Here is a 20,014-nt window from a genome sequence, read left to right on the forward strand (position 1 = left end):
TACTTTTTAGCTGTTTATAACCCAACCTTTTATCGAAATGAAGCTTGTTCGGTATAAAGTTTTATGTTTGCCATATTTTCTGATTAAGTTGAACATTATTAATTTGCAGCCAGGAGATTAGTAATCCGTTTTTTTCACAGAAGAGGCGAGACCTGCAGTCAGTTTTTCTTTTGTGAGCAACACGCAACGCGAGGGAAATGGGAATAAATGTGGCAACTGTGGCAGTGGCAGTGGCAAAAGAGGTTTGGCTCACAGAGAGTGAGAGCTAGCTACCTGTCGACAGAGCAGTTTTGCACCTGCCGCTGCTTCGACCTCAGCCGACGTCTTTGTTACCTGTGCCACATGCCACACGCAATCTAATTTAGCTGGCAAAATACGTGCTAAGCTTGGAAATAGTAAAATGCTAAAATGAAAACACGGCCAGAAGCTCACAAAAAATGGGGCCAAGCCACGCCCCCTACTACGCCTTCGAGTGGCCGTGGCCCAAAAGGGGTTAGGTTATTATACGCAGTGCCTTATAATGCCGCCAAATTATATCCCAAAGCTTAAGCTGTCTCTAATCTGGATGAGGGAGGAAGAGCTTTAATGGTTCCTATTTGAGGAAAAACCCGGTGTTTGGTTGCAGAGAGAGTTTTCATGCCAGGGAAAGGGGCTCGACAACAACAACAAGCTCAAAGCAATTATTTCAAGGGCCGTGGCTCCTATAGCCGGGATTTATGCTCGTTATTCCGTCAGCCGGTGTGTGTGTGGGCCGAGCATTCTTTGACTATGCGGCATTTCTTGCATCTTCGAGCTGAATTCTCCATCTGAATTATTCATGCCTTTTGTCGCTTGTTGTTGTTGCCCGTGCATTGCGAGAGGCCAGAGCCCGGGGAGCTCAAGGGTTGCAGCAACGCAACGCAGCATCCTTGAGGGTTGTCCGGGCAACAGGCAACCCCCCGCTCGCAACCCCCCCAGAAGCCAGGGGCGCTTTTCCACCCCGACCCCCCTTCGTTTGGCTTTGTGCATTTGCCAGTTTCACATGCACTGGGGGAAAGGAAGTAGGTTAAAGAGGGTCTAAATATTCAGCTAAAGTTGTTTATACTATTTACTAACTGTTATTTAAAACAATACATTCTTTGTTTGTTTGTCTCTTGTTTAAACATTATTTAGTCTTTTAGAAAACTAGTTTATTTGTTAGTTTATTCTTAGACCAAGGTATTAATTTTGCTCTGTGTGACATTGCCGGAATCTGGCTGACATTCAAGACCTTTCCTCTCCCCCCTGTTGCTGTTCCTACCAAATCCGAAAGCAATTTCTGCAGCATTAATCATGCCCCCAGTGGCCGCCCCTTTGCAGCATTTGACTGACTCCGCTTATCGTGTCCGTCCGGCCATTTCGGGTTAATGTTGACAAAACGCATTTTAAGCACTTCAGCATTAAGTCAGCTTTTATTTTTCTTTTGTTTAGAGCCAACATCCAACCACACACACCCCACACACACACACACATGTGTGTGTCTGTTTGAAAATTCTGATTTGAAATTTGCATTGGAAATGTGTGAGCTGACTATCCTATCGCATCCTGGCCAAACAGGCTGGAAACCTTTTCCCAGCCGGAGCGCAAGTGGCCAGCACCAGGCTTTTGTCCACTGGTCACTTCACAATCATTGTGTCTGTTTGCTTCTCCCATCTGCCAGCTCCCACTACCCAACATCCTGCGTATCCTGTGTATCCTGTGTATCCTGGCATCCCCGCAGGCAAATAGCTTCTGTTTTTGCCTGCGTGTGTGCCTAACCTTTTGAAAAGGTTTCTATTTTATGGCCCAGAACGAGGACATATAATCGAAATCCTGGAGGGGATTGAGGATTGGTTGAGGAAAGGATGTGGCTCTGACTAGATTTACAAAATTAAAGGTCTTCGAAAGGGGGGTGCATTTCCAATTAAATTTGATCTAATTTGTTGAGACAACAGCCCAGGGTTCAGTATAATAGTTAAGAAAAAGGTAAGTTTATTAGTTTTCTACTGGGATTATTTCAAATTAAATCAAATGCTACGTATATCTTTTTAATTCAACAACTTTCCACAGCAAAAACTATTTCTAAAATTTTAGAGTGCTTCTAAAATTGAAATTCCCCCAGCTTTCCAATCGAATTACGCGCCCAAATTCAGCCACTAATTACCACGAATTATTTCGAGTAATTTAATAATTTGTACTCTCTGCCAACGAAGAGATAGCTTTAGTTGGCAGCCATTCAGTTTCGGCCAGGCCAATTAATATTCATTTGAGCCAAACTCACCAGCTCAACACTTTCCAGCTGGATAGAGGAAATCCTTTATTTAGCTAGCAACTTTCCGCGCTTGTTTTTCCTATTTCGTTTCGTGCTTTTTTCCAAGTTTAGTTTTTGGGGAGTATTTTTATGTGTTATTCCCCAGTTTGTCGCTGTTGACGTTGTTTCTCCAGCTGCAAATGCACGACAAATTAACACAGAAAGAGACAGGGGCGGGGACTACCAAAAAAAAATAAGAGAGAGACGGTTCGAACAAAGGGAGTCAACGAAAACTAAAATGCTGTTTTTCCGTGTCCTTCTCCCCCCCCCCCAAAAAAAAAATGGGGAAAGGCCACGCCCGCGGCTTGGCCGCAAAATAATATTGAAAAAGTGTGGGAAAGGCGGAAAACTAAAACTCTGTCACTTGGCTGCTGTGTGAGATTTGTTTTAAAACAGAGAGAGAAAAAAACAACAACTGTGGTCGCCAGAGTTTATTTAAGCTAAAAAGCGCTTGAATTACACTGTTACAAATACGCTATGTTTAATATTTTATAAATATTAAACTTTTCAAAGTGATAAATATCGATGGAATCATTTCCGACCCCATTAATCATATATATTCTTGATCAGCATCAATTTAACCATGTTCGGTTGGAAAATAATTTTTTCAAAATTTGTTTTAACTTTTACATCGCTAAAATTCTCAAAAATTTGACAAAATTAAGGTTTTTTTAATAATATATTTAGTATGCAGGCTTGTTAACTTAAGAAAAACTAGCATAGAAAAGCTTTTCAAATTAAAATGAATAAATTTAAATAAAATTTTAAAATAAGTATACGTCTCATTTTTCTTAAAGGTTTCAATACCTTTTTAAACATCTTTAAAGTGAGGGTATGAAATATGTTTGAAAACATGTGTAAATTTTCTCCCTTTATAAGATTTAATAATTTTCTTAAAAACAAAAAAAAATCTAATAACATTTTCGAATGTATTTCAAAACTGAGAGAAACCTTTAACCCTTTACTTATTTAGGCCTATAATAAATACATTATTTTTATAATATCTTTATAAAACAACAATTATTTTTATATTTATTTTGTGTATGTATTTTGATCTTATTTACTTTTGTTTTATGCGATATATGTACTTATTTTTGTTTTTTGTGCATCCCTTACCTTTTTCTATTATGTGAGGCTGAACACACAGCGGGCCATGTTTTTATTGGATTTTTCTTTTATTTTCCTTTTTGCTATTGTCGTGGGATTTTCGCACCGCACAAAAACACTGAACTAACACTTGTGTTAAATATGTATTTTATCGCTTTTTTGCCAGCTTCTCTTTTTGCGTTTTCTGAGCAGCCAAAGTGTTGTTTATTATTTATTTTGTATTTTATGGGCCTATGGGTTTCAACCCCCGTCTTCACTTCACTTGGAAACACTGGACTACACGGCACTGCACTGCACTATGCTACACTACACTACACTGTGCTACAAGCCTGAGTCGCTGAGGGCTGATATTCAAGCTGCCGTGTACCGTTAGACGCTACCGCACTCGCGCGAGTCTTTCGTTAAACTGGCGAAAAAAAACACACCACACACACACACCACGCACACACGCAGAAAATTCACAACGCGCATTTCACAATTGAACTTTGCTAGTTTTTCAAGCAAGGTGAGCCGAGCTTTTCAGTCCACTCTCTTAGTTTGCTCTCTCTCTCTCTCTAGAGAGACAGAGATTCCCCCTCTTTGCCTTTCCACACAGTTACCACTTTTGGCAAAACAGCCGGCGCAACGCAACGTCAACGCAACAGCGCCGCCGGCCGAGAGCTTCCATCCCAAAAATGGCAAAGAAAAAAAAAAAACAATGAGTCGGCGGCCATGGCCAACCCCCTTGGGCGTTCGTCTCTCGGGCTCTCTCTTTGGCCGCCCCTGCGCATGCCCGTAAGCTGAGCTTCAAAGCTCTGAATGTTACGGGGGTGGATCAACGGGGGTTGGGTGGTGGTTTAATGGTGAACTCAAGTACAGTGGGCACTCGGAGATGGCGTTGAAGTAAGGAATGAAGAAATAAATTGTATAAGCTCAGGTTAGGTCTTTAAACCATCAATATCTATAAATTAAATGAACATAAGCTAACAGATTTTATAAATTTTTAATTCTTATAAATAACACTTCCAAATATCTCTCAAAAAGAAAGCCATTGTTAGTTGTCTATCAAGCTCTTGGCAACATTTGGGATTCTCTCAATATTATGAAAAACTTCGTATACTTTCTGGTTTAAAAAAGGTAATTTATTTAAAATACTCTTAACGTCATGTTTCTCTACCCTAAATTCTGCAAGTTTAGGATTCTTGAATATAAAATTTGGATAATTTTAAAAATCGATTTGAAATCATTGTAGATTGTAAGCTTGGATTTTTAAGTTCCTTATCACCTTCGTGACTTATTTTCGTTTGAGATTTTACTTTTATTAATAATATACTTTATATAAATAAATTCACTAAAAAATGACTAATTTAAATATTTCAAAAAAGCCTAATAGCTTATACTCAGTATTATATTTCAAAAAGCCTAATAACATTGACATAGTACTCAAAAAAGATAATAAGAACATTCTTATACAGAATAAAAAGAGCTTATATATTAATCTCATAATTTTTTATGAAATTATGAAATTTATTTTTAAAATCTTCATAGTTTTTAAATATCTTCTCCCTCGACCCTTCACTGTGGGGTAATATGGTTTTATGAGAGCAGGGTGGGCCTTGCCTCGCTGCTGAATGCTGGCATCGAGTGGGTTGTTTTCATGTGATGTCGCATTGCTTCTGTTCTGCCCCTGTTGTTGTTGTTGTTTGTTGTTGCTCTAGTTGTTGTTGTTGCTCTAGTTGTTGTTGCTGTTGAATGTGCACTTTGTTGAATGTGCAATGTGCGCTTCCTCTAGCCGCTGTTATTGTTGCCACGACTGCCACTGCAAATTGCCTTGCAGCATTTAAGTCGAATTATGAAAGTCTGTGTATGTATGGACAGGGGGAAGTGCAGCATTTTACCCTCGCCCCAAAAAAAAAAAAAAATCCCACAATTTACCCTCAATTCCGACCCTTCCCGATTTTCCCTAACAACTTGGGGAAAAGGCGCTCGAGGGACCAGGAATACGGTTGCATTTTAATTAATATTGATTGTGAGTTATTTCCAGTGGGGGGGGGGGCTAGCAGCAGGAGCAGCAGCAGGTGTGGTTTTAATTTAGTTTTCCAAATGTATTTGCGAGGGCGAGACAGAGAGAGAGAGAGAGAGAGAGCAAACAAACACATTTGCGGGGAAGCCCCATAACCCACTTACACCGGCCCATGTGCGGATAAATGTTTGCCTATTACAGGGTACACAAAGTCAGCATCCTCGCGATGAGAGACGAGACGCGATGCGATGCAATGCGATGCGATATCATGCAAATTGAAGGGGGGTTTTTGCCAAATTTGCATTTCAATTCAACAGTCGCCGGCGCACTCATCCCTTTTACACACCTCCACCGCCCACCGCCCACTCCGGCTGCTTTTCTGTTTACCTTGCTCGAACAGCTACGCTTTATTTTTTCAGCTCTGCTTTAAGTGTGATTCAGTGTTGCGCTCGACAGCGCGGCAAAATGTGCACGTGCTGCAACGGCCGCAAGGCATATTCTCCCATTTTCTCTCCTGCGGCGAAAGCGTCTGTCCAGGTGGTGGTGGAAGGTCCTGATCTCTCCCCTCCCCCTCCCCCATTGGGTTGAGTCCAAAAGGAATTGGTTTCGGGGACTTGAACTGAAGTGTAATATTATTCAGGCCCTTTTTTCGGACTTTCATTGTCATATGGTTGAACTGACACAAAGCCAGGATTACACTTATAAAGCTGCTTTTTGGTTTAAGAACTACCTATATCATATAAAAAATTCAAGAAGGACCAAAATCTTCATACATAAAGTTATATTTTTCCATCTATTAAATAGTTTAATAATAAATAGTTTCAAATTTACATGCGTTTCAAGAACATATCAAATATATTGTCTTTGTCTTTTTACTTTCAGTTCATCTATAAATAATTTCATTAATTATATAAGATAAATATTTTAAAAAAATTAATTTTAAGTTGATTAGCTTTATGTATAAAACAGTAGTATTTGAAGTCTAGTCCTCGTATACTTTATTTTGAGCTGGAATCTCAACCTCATCTGAAAATTGGTCCTCGTCAGAGCTATCCTCATCGTCCTGGTTTTCCACTTGTTGCTCTACGGATACCACTTCCTTTAGATATCCTTTGGTATTGTTCTCTTGGATCTTTTGTTCTTCATCGAACTTGGCAAACATTTCGTGATTGGGTTTCATGAAGGGATAGTGGTTGAAGTGCAGCGGATCGACGGTGGCCATAGCCTTCTGGACACTAATGTAGACGGTGCGGCCACACGTGCGATGGGTTAAAGAGATGTATGGAAAACTCAGGTTCAGGACGAATTGATGCTTGAGTTCCGAGGACTTGCAGATGGCCCAAAAGAAGATTTGTGTTTTCTCCAACAAAGCTTCATACTCCTGGGCCTCTTCGGGGAGCAGCACTTGCAGCTCCAAGGTGGTCTGGGTCTGATAGTAACTGGTCGTTGGTCGAACCACATTCGGCGGAAGTTGTGACTGAATCTTCTGGCTACGATTCTCATGTGGTGGTTCTGGTGCAGCCTTGATTGCCATTAACTTTTTCGGTTTCTTTGGTTTGCCAGCAGTTTTTGCTGCTCCTTCAGTCATCATATTATTAAGAAAGTCGGCGATTGAGCTTGACGATGGATCGGGGTTCTTCGCCTTTGACTGCTGCTGCTGCTCCCGCAGCTCTTCTAGATCCAGCAGGGAACATCTCATAAGACATTCATACAGCTGGGCCATGGTGTCTGAATTGGACGATGTCTCAGGTTGCTCTTGGGTTTTGAGCGGAGACACAACTTTATCCAGAAGCAGGTCCTTCTTAAGCTGGTTCTCCTTGGCCAACTCAAGGGCTTGGCTTAAGAATTTTCCACTGAAAAGTGCTGAAGCGTGCTTTTTGGGGGACTCATTCTTCTCCGACTCCTGCTTCTGCTCTTCTAGATCCAGTTGGAATTTGCTTTCCGGATTGAAGGATGCCTGTGTCATGTCCTCCTCCTGCTTCTTCTTAAGCTGATTCTTCTTGGCCAACTCGAGGGCGTTGCTAAAGAATTTTCCGCTGAAAAAAACTGAAGTAGGCTTATTGGGTGACTCATTCCTCTTTGACGCCTGCTGCTGCTCTTCTAGATCCCTCTGGAACTTTCTGTCTGGATTGGAGGATATCTGAAATGGTTCTAATGTCATGGGGGAAGATAAGGCTATAGTCTCCTTCTGGTTCTTCTTAAACTGGTTTTTCCTGGCCAACTCTAGGGCTTGGCTTAAAAAGTTTCCGCCAAAAAGTGCTGAAGTGGGCTTTTTGGGCAACTCGGTCTTCTCCGACTTTTGCTGCTGCTCTTCTAGATCCAGCCGAGCTTTGCTTTCGCGATTGGAGGATGCCTTAGATGGTTCTTGTGTAATGGAAGAAGACAAGGCTTTGTCCTCCTCCTGCTTTTTATTAAGCTGGTTTTTCCTGGCCAAGTTGAGGGCTTGGCTTAAGAATTTTCCACTGAAAAGTTCTGAAATAGGCTTATTGGGCGACACATTCTCCTTTTGGTCCTCCTTCTGTTCCATCTGTAGTGCGTCTTCTAGCTGAGTTTTCACTTCCTGCATTTCCTCCGCTTTTATTTTTTCCTTTGCATATTCCACTTCCTCTCCAGCTGAAAAGAAGGCCAGTATCTTTTTCTCTGTCTCCTCACATTTTTTGGCCAGTTTTTCAGAGATCAGTAGATGGGAAACACTCAGGTTTCGCACGTGCATCTTCACGGTGGACGCATATGTCATGGCCACCAGATTCCGAACAAACAAGGTATTTGCATTGGCGATCTGAATGTGGGCCTGCAGAAAATGCTCCTCGGGCAAGTCCTTAAGCCTGTCCTCCAGAGCGCGGCGATCTTTCTCCGTCCAGTCGCCTTCTTGGGAGAAGGGCACCAAGCCTAGTAGACGAAGATCGATTGCCATGGGCGGCAACTGCTGCGCCTCGGCCGAACACTTGAAGAGCTTGCTGCTTTTGGTGGAAAAGATGCGAGTGTCAATGTCGATGGCTTGCACCAGCACTGGCAGATCGAGCCGCACCAGTTTCGTGCCGTTAATGGGGGGCACCTGGAGCACCCGGACTCTCTCGTCGATGGCACTGTGGTACATACAGATGTCCCCAGGAACCGGAGGCCAATAGCGAACCTGTTTTACGTCCTGGAGCATCTGGATGCGCATATGCTGAGCCGCCGGGCTGGACAGCGTTTGCCAGGAGCCCTGCGGCGGTAGATGCTCCTCAAGATAAACACAAAAGTGCGTCGGCGAGTAGACTCTCACCAATTGCACCTTCACGTCTCCCGAAGTGGGAACAGAAGCATGACATTTGTCCATATCGGTCACATGGTGACGTTCTTCGCAGGCAGGATTCTTGCAGCTGCCCTTCACCATGATCTGGCGACATATAATGTTCTGGTTCATTCGCTCCTCTTCATTCTCCTGCCGAATCTTCTTGACCAGCTCCACAATGTCGTCATCCACCTTTTGGTGCTTCTGCAGGAAGTCCACGAGACGTGGCAGTTGTCTCTGATTCTGTTGGTCCAGCAGCACCAGCGAATGCAGTGATACAGCCTTAGACTTGCCGTCTGGCGGGGCCAGGTTGTTTTTTAGATTCCCGGAAATGGCAAGATGCCGCATCTTAAACTTGCTCCACGTACTGCTCATGCCGTAGTGGATCAGTGTATCCGCATGCCGAACCGTCAGCTCCGGGCAATCATCCGTGCACAGCAGAATGACCCCTTGGCTCTTAGCCATCCAACGATGCACCTGCTCGGCGACTTCCAGATTGGCACTCTGGAAGTAGGGCAGACAGGCGTGGCAGCGTTTCTCCAGAGCCACCGCCAGGTGAAGCATGTCTATGTCATCGCTGCAGTAAACCACCGTGCGATAGTCCTTGGGCGGACGCTGCTGTACTGTCTGGAGCACCTCCTTGACCTTTCTCTCCGAATTACAGAAGGCGATTCTAATGCACGTTCCGCCATATACAGCTGCCTCCAGGATGTCGCCGAATATAAGCGCCGGGTTACTGTTCGCCGCTTTTAGTTTGGCCATCAGCTTGGGATCGTATGTCTGTGAGACCATCACGAACTGTGGATAAAGGTTCTTGGGCAGTACCTGTCGTAGAACCTGCTCCGTCTTCTGCAACTGCTCGGACGACATCAGATCTACGTCGTCGAAAACCAGGAATTGAAGGCGTGGAAAACGCAGCACACCCGGCGCCTCCTCATGTAATACCACAAGCTGAGCAGGTGTGAAAACCATGCATCCGACGCCGTTGAGCAGACGATGGATAATCTCCACCTTCTTTGAAGAGTCATAAGTCAGGGTGAGTGTGAACAACTTCTCGTTAGCCGCATTTCGAAGCAGAGCGTGGCAAAGGGCACTCACTTGACTCACACGCTCCGCATCCGGCACCAAGATCACGGCCAGCGGACCCTCCTGGTCGGGATACCACTTCTCAATGCCGCGCAGGCGCCTGCCCGCCGTTAGAGCGCGACACACCTGGTCGCAGAGCGGCGGAATGTAGCCAAAGGTGCGACCGCTTCGCGGAGCACTAATAATCATCGCTCCGTGTCCATTCCCGGCACTCAAGTGGGGCCACGAGTAGCTCTGGAGGCGCTGCAGGCGATTCAGGCCCAGTGTTTGCATCATGTGCAAGATGTGCGGCAGCAGGCAGACCTCGGAGAAGGAACGAACTTGACGCAGGTTAAACTTCGCATGCGCCACCACGTACTCCGAACAGTTGGGGGCCACGAGCGGGCGGATGGCAGCGTCTGCGTAGAATGGGTCGCCTACTTCGTAGTCATTGTGCTTGACGATATTATCAATGACTTGGGCAAAAGAAAACAATTTTTTATTTTCCATTTTAACCGGTTGGCCGTTTCTGAAAAGTTAATATCCTCGTAGACGCTTAGGTTCCCTCTTGAAAATGGCCGTAGCACACGACGATTGGCGAAGAGCTTCCGGTTTGAAAAGTTTATCGAGACTATCGTTAGAGCTGTCCCCATTTTTGAAAACAAGTAGAAGCACACTGTACAATTTTTATGACAATTTTACTGCAAATTAAAGTATTGATGAGCTTAATGTAAACATATCACGCTATGTATTATTTGTTTCTGATTAAAATAAAATCCGAACATAAATTAGTATAAAAATAGATTAATTTTATAGCAAACAGCTTTATGTAAGAAAACTTCCGCGTACTGTAGCAACCAGGTTAGTAGGGAAATAGATAGACTGAAAATTCATGGCAATCAAAACCGTATTTACTACTAAATGCATTTTAATAAAAAACAAAATAGAAGAAAAAAAGAAAACACCAAATTATTTAAAAAATCAATTTACCCTTGTGAAATTATAAAATATAACAACTCGATACTATCGGAGCCCACTGTTATCGCTGTCACCAATCGATAGCCAACTATCGCACTCATCTGCCACCCCTAACGGCACGCACTACAATTTTTCGTACTTGTTTGGTTAAATTTTTTTTAAGACAAGGCAAATTAATAAGGATCAATTTAAAATGGGCAAACGGCGGACACAATCCCTGCTTGACTCGAACTCCAGCGACAGCGACTCGGAGTCGGATACCAATCTGGAATCGGTAAGTGGCATGAAAACCTGGCCCGCGCCCCTTTGTCACTGCAGCAGCCATTTGCGATGTAACGAAAATCAATGGCCCCAGCTATATATTTGTTGTGTGTGTGATAATTCCATTTCAATTTTCCTTTTTATTATCCCCAGGACCTGATGTCGCTGGCAAAGAAGCGGAAGAAGCCACAGACCACGACCAAGGCGAGCTCACGCTCCGACTCCGACTCCGATTGGGCCAACAACAAGGCTGGAGCTCCGGCCTCCAAGAAAAAGAAGCGTCAGAAGAAGGCCAGTCGGGACTCTAGCTCTTCAGAGTCCAACTGGGACGATGACAGCCAGGATGAGGAACAGCAGCGCCCCCAGGCGCAAAACCAGCAGCAGAATCCACCTACTCAGGCCGAGGAGAAGGCCCCCGAGCAGCAAACGCAGGCGGCACCACTTAGCGAACAGGAGGAGGGAGAGGTATCCTCCAGCGATTCCGACAAATCCAAGTCAAATTCCTCCTCTTCTGGCTCCGATTCGTCCAGCTCCTCGTCCTCCAGCTCAGATTCTGAGTTCGACGATGGGTTTGATGATGACCTCATGGGCGACGAGGAGGACCGAAGGCGCCTCAACGGTCTGTCGGAGAAGGAACGTGAAACAGAGATCTACAAGCGCATTGAACAACGTGAAATCATGCGCACTCGCTGGGAAATCGAACGCAAGCTAAAGCTAGCCAGGCGGGGCGAGAAAAACCAAGAAAAGTCCAAGACAAAGGGCGAACGGGCCAAGAAGAAGAAGGAGAAACGCGAGAAGAAAGCAAAGAAGGCCAAGGAAGCGCAACCGCCCTCAATGCCTCAGCCCTCCACATCTACGCTGTCTGAGGCAGAGCCCAAGTCGAGCGTCGAGGTAAGATCAGCAAGTCCGATCTCCTCGCCAATCCACAACAGAGAGATGGCTTCCACCTCAGCGGCGGTGGCTACCATTCTGCCAGAGGATCAGGCAGCTGCCGCCGGGGTGGCCGATTACTTTGATCACAAGGAACGGTCTAAGGAACGAAAGAAAAACGTTGAGGCCAACAAGACGGATGATAAGAGAAGCAATGCCATGGCCTTGCTGAAGGCCAAGCGCGAGGGCAAAGCCAAAAGAGGTAAGTTGTGATTTAGGTATAAGAAAAGTTATAGAATTAACGTTCTTACCATCTTGCAGAGGAAGAAGAAGCCAAGCGTATGGCCGAACGAGATCGGGATGAAGAAAAGGAGGAGCTGGAAAGCGTTTCCGGTTGCAAATCAGCCGTTAAGCTGAAAGCCTCAGAGATTTACTCCGACGACTCGGGCAGCAGTGATTGGGATGAGGAAGAGAAACCCTCGGGCAAACGGTCAAGATCCAACAGTAGCAAAGCTTCAAGCGAATCGGAGGATGATGAAAAGGCCCCCAAGAGTCCCGTGTTTATAACTACCCGCGAGGATCTGAACAAGCTGCGTCTTTCACGCTATAAAATGGAGCGTTTTGTAAACTTGCCCATCTTCGAGAGCACCGTGCTCAACTGCTTTGTGCGAATCAGCATTGGGAACAATGGCCAGAAGCCTGTGTACCGCGTGGCCGAAATTGTGGGCGTCGTGGAGACGGGTAAGATCTACAGTCTGGGGACCACACGTACCAATCGTGGACTGCGACTCAAGCATGGAACACAAGAGCGTGTGTTCCGGTTGGAGTTCATTTCGAACCAAGAGTTCACCGAGAACGAGTTTAACAAGTGGCACGAGGTGTGCCAGCAGTCGCATGTCCAAATGCCCACCATCGACCTCATCGCCATTAAGCAGGCCGACATCAAGAAGGCGCTGAACTATGAGTTCAAGGACGAGGACGTGGACAAGATCGTGGAGGAAAAGAATCGATTCCGCAATCGGCCTACGAATTACGCAATGAAGAAAACATGCCTGATGAAGGAACGCGATGCGGCCATGTTGAGGGGTGACTACGATATTGCCCAAGATCTGGGCACGCAGATCGATGAGCTGGAGAGCCGAGCCTCCGAGCTGGACAAGCGAAGATCACATACACTGAACCTTATCTCCTACATCAACGATCGCAACCGAAAGAAGAATGTGCAGGATGCCGAGAAAGCGATTATGGAGGAAGCGCGTGCCAACAAGGGGCAGAAGATTTCAGACCCCTTCACACGTCGTATCACTCAGCCTCGAATGGGCTTCAAGGGTACTAAAAAAGAAGACGAGGACATGCTACAGGCGCCATTGCCACCGCCGCCGCCGGGCAAAAAGAGGCCCAGCGAGGCAGGTACGTCGAGTGCCAGACCGACGGACTCCAAGGATTACAGTCTCTACTCTCTGCACGACTTTGACATCGACTTGGATGTGCCTCTGCCGGGTAAGTCTTTGCTAGCCTCTATTAATAAAATTAAAAACAATAATAATTTTGCTTTTTTGATCTGCAGTAAGTACGAATTCAGTGCCAAAGCCGGCCAATAAACCAGCCGAGACCGTTTCGAAGAGATCCCTGAACCTAGAGGACTACAAAAAGAAACGTGGCCTCATCTAGGAACTGATATCGCTGCACTGCACATATTGACAACGCCTCACACGTTTACGTCCGAGTTAAGTGTAGTGCCTCTATAATTGACCACAGCGAACATTTGTTAATGCTACAAACATTATCCCAAAACCAAGCGATGGGCGGCAGATCCACTTTTTGTTTTAGTTGCAGTTAAAATTAATGCGTATCCCGAAAGAGGATACTTTTCCTGTTTGTGTGTGTACGGTAAGAATCACTTAACCTAGCGAAAATTCACGAAGGTCAGCAGACAGATAAAAACGAAAAGCAGTTAGAATGCAAATAGGGAACTCATTATAAATATAATAAAATTAGGTTGATAATGTTCTAATGTAATTTTAATAGCGTTTAAGTTAAACAAAATTGTATTACAGCCCAGCCCAATATAATATATATTCAACACAATGTTTAATAAATTAAAAACTAACATTATTTATACAGGACAAGCTAACACAGCGAAAACTCAATTGTTTACTCAGGCAGGAGATTCCAAGGACAATTATAAAATAAAACAGGCTGATTAATCGGGATGCAAGATATGTATCCGTTGGTTGTAACCGTTCAATGCTGTATTAGCTTTAGGCAAGGTTCATGTAGCAACAGCATTCACATACTTAAATATACACACACATTACATATAAATAATGATTATTTATAATAAAGAAAGCAAAACAACCATTGTCGGTGGAGTTAAATATATAGAATTAATCAATTCAAAAATGAATATGTTGTATTATTTAAAGGGATAGGGGTTTCTTTATAATCTCCCTTAAAAATATATATTTTATTTGCTCGTTTGGCGCCTTTTCCATCTTAAATTGAAATGTAAACTCTTGGGTTAGGTTAAGTCTGCGCCAGTTGGTCATTTTTAATTGGTTTGCTGGCTGTTTGTGCAGCTGGCTGACTGACTGACTCCTTTCCTTTCATGTTCACACAAAATTAATTCAATTAATTCGATGAAATTGTCTTTTAATTGAAAACGATCGCGTTTCGCGTTGTTTCGTCAGTGACCCAGCACACATTTTCGAAATATGTGCAGATATAGAAACATTTAACGGTCAAGATCTATATCAAGAATCTCTGGTGGGAAAGAAGCTGCCAAGTAATTTGTTAATATTTAAGTTATGAAGCCATCTTTTCTGGACAACAATGGGAATATATAGGAGGTTCATTTGAAATAAACTTGAATTGATTGTTCTATAATGCATTTCCGCTTGGAATATATTCAAAGTTTTGTTTCCTTACTTTTTGGGAACCGAATCTCCGGAGCCCCGAACCTACATATTGTTCCCAACGACGACTGATCCGATCACAATGATGACTGCGCGGATGGGGGACACTCACACACAGTTCCCATTGATGGCACAATGACATTTTATCTCGAAATATGCAACAGCAGCACGTTCTCTGAAGCGGAGAGTGTAATAGATCAGCGGCGGAATCTCGATTCTGAATCCGAAAACTACCGATGCGTGGCCCATGCAAATGTTCTTGCAGTTGACATCGGTGTGGGTGCATTGCATCCGACAAATACATATGTATCTCATTTGTGCACTGAAAAGTTAAAGAATATTAACAGTTAATGATAATATTTTGCATTTTATGTATTGAAAATATTTTGTAAGCTCTAGGATATCTATTTATCGTTAAAAATTGTATTTGATTTTTAAGACACCATAAGAAACTCCAGGAAGCTTAGTTTAAGAAGTGGCAACAAACTATTAAACAATACAAATAAATAAACAGAATATAGTACTTATTGAATTAGTTTCTTAAACAGAAAATATAAATTTAAATATTACGAATATGTAAATACGTAAAACCAGTAAATAAACATTGAAATTTAAACTTTCAAATGCCTTTAAAAACTTTAAAGTTATGCCATATCGAAACTGATGCTTTTGTTTGAATTGAAAGAATATTTCTCGCTTAACTAATGATTAAATAATAAATTATTTTATTAATAAATAATTTAAATTATTTAATTTTCTTATTAGCTATTTATGGAGATTTTTTTTCTAGTGTGGGAGAATCCCCTTGGCGGCGACTAATCAACCGGCTGGGACTTATACACAAGTGCTGGACTGCTCTCGTCCGACGACGGCATCGGGCTTCTTCATCGTCACCCTCGGACTTGGGCATCTTTCATTGGGAGATCCACTGTACGGGTGTGCATGGGTATGGGTATTATTTTCTTTGAATTGTACATACATGTGTGGCTCAGGGGACAGCAGCTCAAGCGATCAGTTCAAAGTTGACTTCGCTGCGGACCAGATCGGACCGCTCTAATTCGGACACGCGACGACCGTGAATTATATAGGATAGAATTCTCCAACAAAATCACAGTTTAATTTAATTTTAAAAAAAAATCTTAATAATAATACTAATCAACAATGTGCTCTGTGTTGTGGTGTTTATTTGTGAGCCTGATCCTTGGCTGCGTTCAGGCCGCCTTGGATTTTAACAATGATCTCGATAATAGCCAAAAGTTCAAGAGCATACCGACCACAGTGAAAACCTATGAAAATGACACGGTCCAGCTGCCATGCACCTTAAATAGTAAGTTATTTTTAACAATTATAAATAAAAATAATACAAGAGTGCATTGCATTTTGTGAGGATATGTGGACGGGGGCCTTGAAACGGCCACCAGCAGCAGCAATTGGCCATAACAATGAGATTTAATTCGATTTAAGAAATGAACACACAATGGGACAAATGAAGGTATTATCCAACAATAATAGAGCAGTGAGTCCAGAAACGGATTCTATTAATTGAATGCTTAACACACTTAGCAGCACATTGAAGTCATTTTCGAAAGAACCCTCCCCCAAAGGCATATATGTAGTTAAGTGACCATTAAAGGATTGTTGACAATTTTGAAGGGGTTAATAAGATTACAGAACCAATTACAAGAACTACTCATAAGGGTTTTATATTGTGAGAATTGTAAATAATAAATGTCACCCTAAATTTATTTGATTTTCGAACTGCAGCACCAAAAAATAATACACAATATGAGGTCATACATCAATACATCCCACACCTTGTCTGATCTATTAAAATTATCTAATTTAACATTACAATTTTACTAAAATTTAAAATAGGTTGTCCCGATAGAATATCCATTACAGTGGCTTGGTACCTTTCTTTTCAGTAACATTAACAAATGCGGAAGAAAGGATTTTTATATCCCTTTCGCAATCTCGGCAAACTGGACCCTTCCTTCGCTGAGCACTGACTTTGGCGGCCTGTGGAGAAAGGCATATTAATTGTTTTTTATATATATAATTATTACATTTATATTTGATTAATGTCAGCTTACCATGCGCCTATAGTGATCCTTTTTAGACTCGCAGAGACGATTCCAGGATCGGGCTGCTCTTATGATCAATTCCCTAGGCTTTAGGCCACAGTGCGTTTTCCGAAAGTCACGCAAAAAGTTCAGATATCCATTATTGGTAATCGGGCCGGGTCTGCTGCATTTTAAAGGTGACTTTTTACACTTTCCACGATCCAGGCTTCTCTCACTTTGGGTCTGTTTAAGAAAAAAGCCAAGGAAAGAATTATATATCAAATATATTATATAATATATAATATTTAAAAATATGTAAATTCAATCTGAAAGGTTCTTTCTAAGGTTCTTCTTACCATATTACACAAATTTACAGACTTAAAAATTTGTTGTAGAAGGAAACTATAACAAATATAGTAAAATATTTCCTGAAGATTTTAGGACGTTAACTGTTTTCAAAAGAAACTTAATTAAAAAGAATGTTCTAACGAATTGATTAATAGGTCAAAGCCCACTGACAAACTTTATAAAGTCAAAAGATTACTAAGGAAGGAATAATTCTAGATTTATAATTATACACTTGAAAGGTATTAGGTTGCAACTTTACTTTCTTATATCTCCGATAATTCCCGTCCAATTGTACTCAATATTTTTGGAATACATTCGCCTATATGTGTTTTATAAATATATATTTTACGTAATTTTAATTTAACTGTCTTACATTTTCCAACCAGCACCCTTTCGATACGTTCGCTGGCATCGGGACGATGTTGCTTTGGTGGACTCCAGACACCCGGAGATCCCAAAGCTGGATCGGATAATGCTTTGGCCCAATGGAAGCTTGCAGGTGTCAAATGTGCAATCCAGTGACACGGGTGACTATTACTGTGAGATGAACTCGGATTCTGGGCATGTGGTGCAGCAGCATGCCATTGAGGTGCAACTGGCTCCACGAGTATTAATAGAACCCTCAGAGCTGACGGAGCAACGGATTGGAGCCACCATGGAGGTGGTGTGCGAGGCCCAAGGAGTTCCCCAGCCGGTGATTACCTGGCGGTTGAATGGCAATGATCTGCATCCTCAGAGCAGCTTAGGCAACCGGCAGAGTCTGGTGCTGGAGATCAAGTCAAGGAATCAGGCGGGTTTGATCGAGTGCCTGGCCAACAATGGAGTGGGTGAGGTGGCGGTGGCCAGTGTATATCTACACGTGTTGTGTGAGTAACCCAAATATACCATAATTAAAAGTTTAAATCAAAGTTCCCTTCCCACAGTTGCTCCCGAGGTGAGTCAACCCCAGCCGGTGGTGTACACCAAATTGGGTGCTCGTGCCCATCTCGAGTGCATCGTGGAAGCAGCTCCGGCAGCTACGGTCAAGTGGTTCCATCATGGACTGCCTGTGACCCTGGGAGCCCACTCCACGAGTCACGAGTCGGAACTGCAGGGGAATCGCTCGTTGGATCACTATGTGAATGCCGTGCGACATTTGTTGGTGGTGAAGAGTGTTCGAAATGCGGATATGGGTCAGTACGAGTGCCGGGCCACCAATCAAATTGCGGCAAAGAGTGGCAATGTCGAGCTGACCGGCCGCCCAATGCCCTGCCTCTTCAAGATCAATCCCGGCATCCAGAGCTCCACCTCGCATGTGCTCGTCTGGCAAACGGAGAGCCTGCTGCCCATCATGGAGTTTAAGCTCAAGTTCCGACAGATTCCCTCCAACAATGCCACCCGGCAGATACGGACGAACTGGACGGAGCTCACAATTCCAGCTCAGGCCACCAATGGTAAGAAGAGGGAACTTTATTTAATTAAATTATTAATATTATTATTATTATTTAAATTTCAATATTGAAAACTTTGGAAAATACGTATAAGAATTATAATTTATGGCAATTCAAATTTTTAACAACCAACTCGGCTATATATCAGAATTTCTCAATTACAAATTCTGTTTGAATATCGTATAACAGACTTTCCCATAAATTCTTTGGTTTCTTCTTTTTTCAAGAACAAGTAAAGGCACTTGGCTTACTTTTATTCCCAATTCACTGTTTTAATTTAATTTCATGGAAACTAAATTGAGATTTCGTTTTTTTGAATAATCAGCTGAATACCTTTGCCTTCAGTTCATTTCGAAAACCTTGACCTTATCTGAACCTCAGAGCAAAAGGTTCAAGTTTATTCGATTTTTTCACCTGAAATGTATGCTAAATTAAATAAATTCAGTATATGTTAGGGGTGAGTTTTAGTGAAATGAATATTTTTTTGGGTAAGTTAAAGGCTATATTATCTAAGATACATTTTATTTTTAGTTTAGACTCTATTTAACACTGATAAAGACCAGTTTTCAATATAAATAAACCACTTACTTTGAACTTAGAGGAGGTATTGGGAAGGTTTCAGGGAGAATTGAATATATAATTGTAGTTAAACTAGGATTTTAATTTATGTTCTTATCTATCCTTTTCCTACAGGCCTAATCTATATTACCACATATACCCTACATGGCCTGCAGCCTGCCAGTCTCTATGAAGTTTCCGTTTTGGCCAGAAATAGTTTTGGTTGGAGTGACAATAGCAAGATTGTTCGATTTGCCACAGGCGGAGAGGGTAACTTAAATTCTTTTTCATATTTAATTTCTGAATTAAATAATTTCTTTTTTAGTTGAATTACCAAATTACTCAACGGAGTCAGAGCTTCAGGAAGACCTTGCCGATGAGGATTTTCACAATGAAATTACCCAGAGATCGGAGATACTATCAGCCAGCATGATGTACAACTCGGGTTCCATAGGTGGCAATGGAATCTGTGCCTTAATATATTTCACATGTCTTGTAAAATTTGTATTACTCCTAAGTTAGGCTAACTATCCAATTTAAATGTACTGAAAACGATTCCAAACTATACCAAATAAACAACTTTCCATGTACTTGCCTGAAAAGATGCCTTAGGTCATAGGTGAATCATATCTGTTGATTCATTTCCGTATGAAGATAAGATAATGGGATTTTATAAAAAAAATAACTCTTGTTTACTTTTCTTCTTAATCAATTCTTAAAAATTTCCTTTCTTATCAATTCATGTATATGTTTTTATTGAAATATTTTTTTTTTAACGTAATGCATAACTTTTAATGAAATATCTTAATATATACCTTTAATCATATGTGAATCA

General features: G+C 42.3%; 5 protein-coding genes across 31 annotated transcripts in view; 2 read left to right on the forward strand and 3 right to left on the reverse strand.

Annotated features, from left to right (window-relative positions):
* The window catches only part of Liprin-gamma (liprin protein kazrin), a 44,513-nt gene extending 40,403 nt beyond the window's left edge, over positions 1-4,110 (reverse strand). For 11 of the 27 annotated variants that reach the window (XM_086828506.1, XM_020944218.2, XM_020944210.2 and 8 more), the window contains exon 1: positions 3,425-4,107. The gene's annotated coding sequence lies outside the window, so the exon portion shown is untranslated. Of the gene's footprint in view, positions 1-3,424 lie in introns of all 27 variants that reach the window. The other 16 variants (XM_086828508.1, XM_086828492.1, XM_086828489.1 and 13 more) reach the window with 2 other exon arrangements.
* Positions 4,111-4,739: 629 nt separating this feature from the next.
* Positions 4,740-10,405, reverse strand: BoYb (Brother of Yb). The gene is made up of 2 exons (XM_086828476.1): positions 9,790-10,405; positions 4,740-9,705 (listed from the first exon to the last, which is right to left on the reverse strand). Exons 1-2 carry the CDS (start codon positions 10,264-10,266, stop codon positions 6,400-6,402), a joined length of 3,783 nt encoding a protein of 1,260 aa, XP_086684602.1. The 5' UTR covers positions 10,267-10,405; the 3' UTR covers positions 4,740-6,399.
* Positions 10,406-10,658: 253 nt separating this feature from the next.
* On the forward strand, positions 10,659-14,268 carry Rtf1 (RNA polymerase-associated protein Rtf1). The gene is made up of 4 exons (XM_020961528.2): positions 10,659-11,008; positions 11,149-12,127; positions 12,187-13,365; positions 13,433-14,268. Exons 1-4 carry the CDS (start codon positions 10,928-10,930, stop codon positions 13,534-13,536), a joined length of 2,343 nt encoding a protein of 780 aa, XP_020817187.2. The 5' UTR covers positions 10,659-10,927; the 3' UTR covers positions 13,537-14,268.
* Positions 14,269-15,609: 1,341 nt separating this feature from the next.
* Positions 15,610-19,769, forward strand: wrapper (immunoglobulin domain-containing protein wrapper). The gene is made up of 5 exons (XM_020942665.2): positions 15,610-16,107; positions 17,578-18,057; positions 18,115-18,624; positions 19,315-19,449; positions 19,505-19,769. Exons 1-5 carry the CDS (start codon positions 15,942-15,944, stop codon positions 19,699-19,701), a joined length of 1,488 nt encoding a protein of 495 aa, XP_020798324.2. The 5' UTR covers positions 15,610-15,941; the 3' UTR covers positions 19,702-19,769.
* LOC110176345 (protamine-like) lies at positions 16,567-17,377 on the reverse strand. The gene is made up of 3 exons (XM_020942677.2): positions 17,200-17,377; positions 16,874-17,086; positions 16,567-16,799 (listed from the first exon to the last, which is right to left on the reverse strand). Exons 1-3 carry the CDS (start codon positions 17,200-17,202, stop codon positions 16,677-16,679), a joined length of 339 nt encoding a protein of 112 aa, XP_020798336.2. The 5' UTR covers positions 17,203-17,377; the 3' UTR covers positions 16,567-16,676.
* Positions 19,770-20,014: the final 245 nt, after the last annotated feature.

This window comes from Drosophila serrata, unplaced genomic scaffold, assembly GCF_035046125.1.
Source record: "Drosophila serrata isolate PLE 108 unplaced genomic scaffold, ASM3504612v1 contig_184, whole genome shotgun sequence".
Lineage (NCBI taxonomy): Eukaryota > Metazoa > Arthropoda > Insecta > Diptera > Drosophilidae > Drosophila > Drosophila serrata.